Raw genomic sequence first — 6000 nt, 5'->3', positions numbered from 1 at the left:
TGCGTTTCTTCAATGAGACCAAATCATGTATTGCCCAGCGTCTGTGTGTAACGCCTCGCGAACCGCTGTCGGTTTCTAAGCAACACACTCACATAGGCCTACTCCACACAATGCGTAAATTCCTATTCAGAAAAAGTCTGAGCGAGCAAAGCAAGTCAGCGGAGCTTACAAGTGAAAAACATGATCTTATCCGACTGAGGAACGGGGGACACTGAGATGAACGATAAACAACCAGCTTTTCCACTTCGGTTTCTATAATTATCGAAGAGAGGTACAGAGAGGACAATTTGCGAACAGTTTTCACCCAGAAAACCCTGAAGAATATATTAATGTGACAATTTTTTTATTGCTTGTGATTGTCGCGTAAAATGCGCGCGCTTGTGATGCATCTTCTTGGATATCCAGGATCATATTCCGTTGAATAAAACTTGTGACCCGACAATAAATATTCCTAATCTGCACGAGTATTTATAGCAACTTTTGAATCAATTATTTTCTCACCATCCTCTACCACGCACCTTCACACAAAACCGGACTCTATATAAATAGATGAAGATAGAAGATGCGACGACAATGGTAAGCAGATAGTATTTGACCCTACCTACAAACATCGGAACCATTACAATTTTTAAATGTGACTTCCTCCAAGAATCGCGGTGCGGTCACCTATGTTTTCGGAGCGGAGTGACATCTACAGAATTATTATAAATGCCTGATTATCGGACCATCTCTGTTTGCGGTGCGGTGTTTACGTTAAAATTGTAGGATGATGAACAGTGATTTGGAGCACGTTTCACTCAATTCAACGACGGCCAGCAACTCAGGGACTGGGTCGGGCGGCCGAGGGCTGTCAGCCAACGTTCGGAAGCTGCACAACGCGCTCAACTTGCTGCTCACTGACTTCGAGAGAGAACAATTCATCCACTGCCTCAATGTTTACCACGCTAAACGCAACGTCTTCGACTTGGTTCAAACTCTCAAAATAATCCTCAACACGCCGAACAAACGACAACTCCTCCCCATGTTGCGTTTGGTCATTCCCCGCTCAGATCAGCTGTTGTTCGACCAGTATACTTCCGAGGGCCTGTACCTTAAAACGGATCATCTACCACTAAACAGTGTCAACAACCCTGAAAGCTTTGGAGGAGTAGGCAATACTGCAAACAACTATGTCCCTATTCCCACTACACACTTTATGAACCCGCATGAGCCCCAGTTGCCTCATGATCTTTCTTGTTTCACATCACCAGACGCTTGCCCCTGCCCCGATAGTTTCAGCACCACCGCTGATGGGACAGCTCCCCTGGCTTTCATGCAGGGGGAGGCTGTTGGAGAGATCCGCGAAGTGACACTGAGACGCAGCAAGAGCAATGAGGGCTTAGGGTTCAGTATCCGGGGAGGTTCTGAGCACGGTGTGGGAATCTATGTGTCGCTAGTAGAACCCGGATCTTTTGCCGAGAATGAAGGACTGAGGGTCGGGGATCAGATAGTGACTGTTAACGGCATGCTGTTTGACAGAGTCTCACACATGGAAGCAGTCAAGGTACGTAGGCAGTGTGTGTGTGTGTGTGTGTGTGTGTGTGTGTGTGTGTGTGTGTGTGTGTGTGTGTGTGTGTGTGTGTGTGTGTGTGTGCGTGTGCGTGTGTGTGTGTGTGTTCAGTAAAAGGCCTATTAGTGCATAGACTTATTCTGAGAAGAAACCAACACGCAGGGTATTGCTAGCTATGAATCCAATTATAATACAATAAAATATGACAAACATAAACAGCTCTGTTTATGTCCCAAATCAAACCCTTATCCCTATATATATATATAGTGTATTACATTGACCAGGTTCCCAAAGGTTCTGGTAGTGCACTACATAGGGAATATAAACACACCAACTCTGTCTGTTGTGAAAAAAGGTCAGTCACAGTGCCAGAATACTAACTACTGAAACAGAGAGACAGAGAGTCATGTGGAGTACGTCATAGTGCCAGAATACTAGCTACTGAAACAGAGAGACAGAGAGTCATGTGGAGTACGTCATAGTGGCAAAATACTAACTACTGAAACAGAGACAGAGTGTCATGTAGGGTACGGAATCAGTGGCTCTATGTAAACTGGAAACCACATATCCTGAGGCTGCATTCATTGTAGCTGGGGATTTTGACAAGGCTAATCTGAAAACAAGACTCCCTAAATTCTATCAGCATATCGATTGCGCAACCAGGGCTGGTAAAACCCTGGATCATTGTTATTCTAACTTCCGCGACATATATAAGGCCCTCCCCCGCCCTCCTTTCGGAAAAGCTGACCACGACTCTATTTTGTTGCTTTCAGCCTACAGACAGAAACTAAAAAAAGAAGCTCCCGCGCTCAGGTCTGTTCAACGCTGGTCCGACCAATCTGATTCCATGCTTCAAGATTGCTTCGATCACATGGACTGGGATATGTTCCGCATTGCATCCAACAACAACATTGACGAATACGCTGATTCGAGTTCATTAGAAAGCGAGTTCATTAGAAAGCGAGTTCATTAGAAAATGCATCAGCGATGTCATACCCACAGCAACGATTAAAACATTCCCCAACCAGAAACCATGGATTGATGGCAGCATTCGCACAAAACTGAAAGCGCGAACCACTGATTTTAACCAGGGCAAGGTGACAGGAAACATGACTGAATACAAACAGGGTAGCTATTCCCTCCACAAGGCAATCAAACAAGCTAAGCATCAGTTTAGAGACAAAATAGAGTAGCAATTCAACGGCTCAGACACAAGAGGTATGTGGCAGGGTCTACAGTCAATCACTGATTACAAAAAGAAAACCAGCCCCGTCGCGGACCAGGATGTCTTGCTCCCAGACAGACTAAATAACTTATTTGCTCGCTTTGAGGACAATACAGTGCCACTGACACAGCCCACTACCAAAACCTTCGGACTCTCCTTCACTGCAGCCGACGTGAGTAAAATATTTTAACCCTCGCAAGGCTGCAGGCCCAGACGGCATCCCCAGCCACGTCCTCAGAGCATGGGCAGACCAGCTGGCTGGTGTGTTTACGGACATTTTCAATCAATCCTTATCCCAGTCTGCTGTTCCCACATGCTTCAAGAAGGCCACCATTGTTCCTGTTCCCAAGAAAGCTAAGGTAACTGAGCTAAACGACTATCGCCCCGTAGCACTCACTTCCGTCATCATGAAGTGCTTTGAGAGACTAGTCACGGACCATATCACCTCCACCCTACCTGACACCCTAGACCCACTCCAATTTGCTTACCGCCCCAATAGGTCCACAGACGATGCAATCGCAGCCACACTGCACACTGCCCTAACCCATCTGGACAAGAGGAATATCTTTGTGAGAATGCTTTTCATCGACTACAGTTCAGCATTTAACACCATAGTACCCTCCAAACTCGTCATCAAGCTCGAGACCCTGGGTCTCGACCCCGCCCCGTGCAACTGGGTACTGGACTTCCTGATGTGCCGCCTCCAGGTGGTGAGGGTGGGTAACAACACCTCCACCCCGCTGATCCTCAACACTGGGGCCCCACAAGGGTGCGTTCTGAGCCCTCTCCTCTACTCCCTGTTCACCCACGACTGCATGGCCATGCACGCCTCCGACTCAATCATGAAGTTTGCGGACGACACTACAGTGGTAGGCTTGATTACCAACAACGACGAGACGGACTACAGGGAGGAGGTGAGGGCCCTCGGAGTGTGGTGTCAGGAAAATAACCTCACACTCAACGTCAAAAAAACAAAAGAGATGATTGTGGACTTCAGGAAACAGCAGAGGGACCACCCCCCTATCGACATCGATGGGACAGTAGTGGAGAGGGTAGTAAGTTTTAAGTTCCTCGGCGTACACATCACGGACAAACTGAATTGGTCCACCCACACAGACAGCGTGGTGAAGAAGGCACAGCAGCGCCTCTTCAACCTCAGGAAGCTGAATAAATTTGGCTTGTCTCAAAAAGCACTCACAAACTTCTACAGATGCACAATCGAGAGCATCCTGTCGGGCTGTATCACCGCCTGGCACGGCAACTGCTCCGTCCCACAACCGTAAAACTCTCCAGAGGGTAGTGAGGTCTGCACAACGCATCACAGGGGGCAAACTACCTGCCCTCCAGGACACCTACACCACCTGATGTCACAGTAAGGCCATAAAGATCATCAAGGACAACAACCATCTGAGCCACTGCCTGTTCACCCCGCTATCATCCAGAAGGCGAGGTCAGTACAGGTGCATCAAAGCAGGGACCGAGAGACTGAAAAACAGCTTCTATCTCAAGGCCATCAGACTGTTAAACAGCCACCACTAACATTGAGTGGCTGCTGCCAACATACTGACTCAACTCCAGCTCACTTTAACAATGGAAATTGATTGGAATTGATGTAAAAAATATATCACTAGCCACTTTAAACAATGCCACATAATATAATGTTTACATACCCTACATTACTCATCTCATATGTATATGTATATACTGTACTCTATATCATCTACTGCATCTTGCCATCTTTATGTAATACATGCATCACTAGCCACTTTAAACTATGCCACTTTTATGTTTACATACCCTACATTACTCATCTCATATGAATATACTGTACTCTATACCATCTACTGCATCTTGCCTATGCCGTTCTGTCCCATCAGTCATTCATATATCTTTATATACATATTCTTTATCCCTTTACACTTGTGTGTATAAGGTAGTAGTTGTGGAATTGTTAGGTTAGATTACTCGTTGGTTATTACTGCATTGTCGGAACTAGAATCGCAAGCATTTCGCTACACTCGCATTAACATCTGCTAACCATGTGTATGTGACAAATAACATTTGATTTGATTTGAGGTACAGTTTGAGGCACTAGTTTTAATCGCATCAAAATTGATGTATTTTATTCTGCAATACTGATCACATATTCATGCTCCCTACCCCGGCCTGTGGCTCCACGATCTAAGCTGAAATTTGCCAGTCTGAGGAGAGAAACTAGTGCAGATGCTTTTTGCTACCCAAATGGCACTCTATTCCAATGTTAGGGTGCTATTGTATTCCATGGGACCTGGTCTAAAGTAGTGCACTATACAGGGAACAGGGTGCTATTTCGGATGCATTCACTGTCTCACTAAGATTAGAGTGCATTTAATCTATTTCAAATCCATGATGCCAAGGTGTGCACTTTTATGTATATGTGTGAAGCTAGCTGTTCCAGTAATTCTGCTACTTTAATTTCCAGGTTTATTTTGGAGTTTGGTATGTTATGTAATAGCATTTCAATGGAACTGAAATTGGAGGGGGCAGTGTGAGTGGAGAGAGATGATGAATAGAGACTACAGCAGAGAGAGTATGTGGGTCTCAAATGGCACCCTATTCCCTATGTAGTGCACAACTTTTGATCAGCGCCCATAGTAGGGCACTATAAAGAATAGGATGCCTCTTGAGACAGTGTAAGGCCTGATTCTTTGCTGTAGTCAGGAAAATGAATGTGTTTCACACACTGACGCATTATTTGAAGGTTTGCTATCAGTGGTGTGTTTTTCTTTTGTCACAGCGGTAGGTTGTGTTTTGTTATCAGTGCTGCTGTCTCATCGTCAGTCTGTCTGCCACAAGACATTGTTTGGCTAATGTCATCTGCTTTCGCCCAGTCAGACTTGAAAACATAGCCTGCAGCAATTAAAAAACAAAACAAGATTTATTCAGAGGATCCCAGAATAGCTCAGACCTTCATTAATGTCTAATATAAGACTTTCTCAACACAGTCGAAGACAAGGCTATTTTGAATCAGATTAAAATAAAAACATCTGTTATTACTTCTTACTTCTCTGACACTGTTCCAAGGTTAACACGTCCAGTCATTTATTTAGACAAATACTGAGTTAATATAGGAATTTATTTTGTGTTAAATAAATATGTCCTCTATTTATTAATATGCTTATATCTTTGAACTGTATTCTTCTGTTTGCCTGCCTCAAAATAAGGGATTGAGAACAGTTTGGCCTTG

At 44.8% G+C, this 6000-nt stretch overlaps 1 protein-coding gene across 1 annotated transcript in view; it reads left to right on the top strand.

Moving 5' to 3' along the window:
• Positions 1–208: 208 nt before the first annotated feature.
• The window catches only part of LOC110535109 (whirlin), a 79418-nt gene continuing 73626 nt past the window's right edge, over positions 209–6000 (top strand). The window contains exons 1-2 of the mRNA XM_036936342.1: positions 209–1159; positions 1325–1543. Coding sequence (XP_036792237.1) covers positions 767–1159; positions 1325–1543 — 612 coding nt within the window. The 5' untranslated portion in view covers positions 209–766. The remainder of the gene's footprint in view (positions 1160–1324; positions 1544–6000) is intronic.

Source organism: Oncorhynchus mykiss, chromosome 11 (genome assembly GCF_013265735.2).
Source record: "Oncorhynchus mykiss isolate Arlee chromosome 11, USDA_OmykA_1.1, whole genome shotgun sequence".
Lineage (NCBI taxonomy): Eukaryota > Metazoa > Chordata > Actinopteri > Salmoniformes > Salmonidae > Oncorhynchus > Oncorhynchus mykiss.
This window is presented reverse-complemented; position numbering and strand designations above follow the sequence as displayed.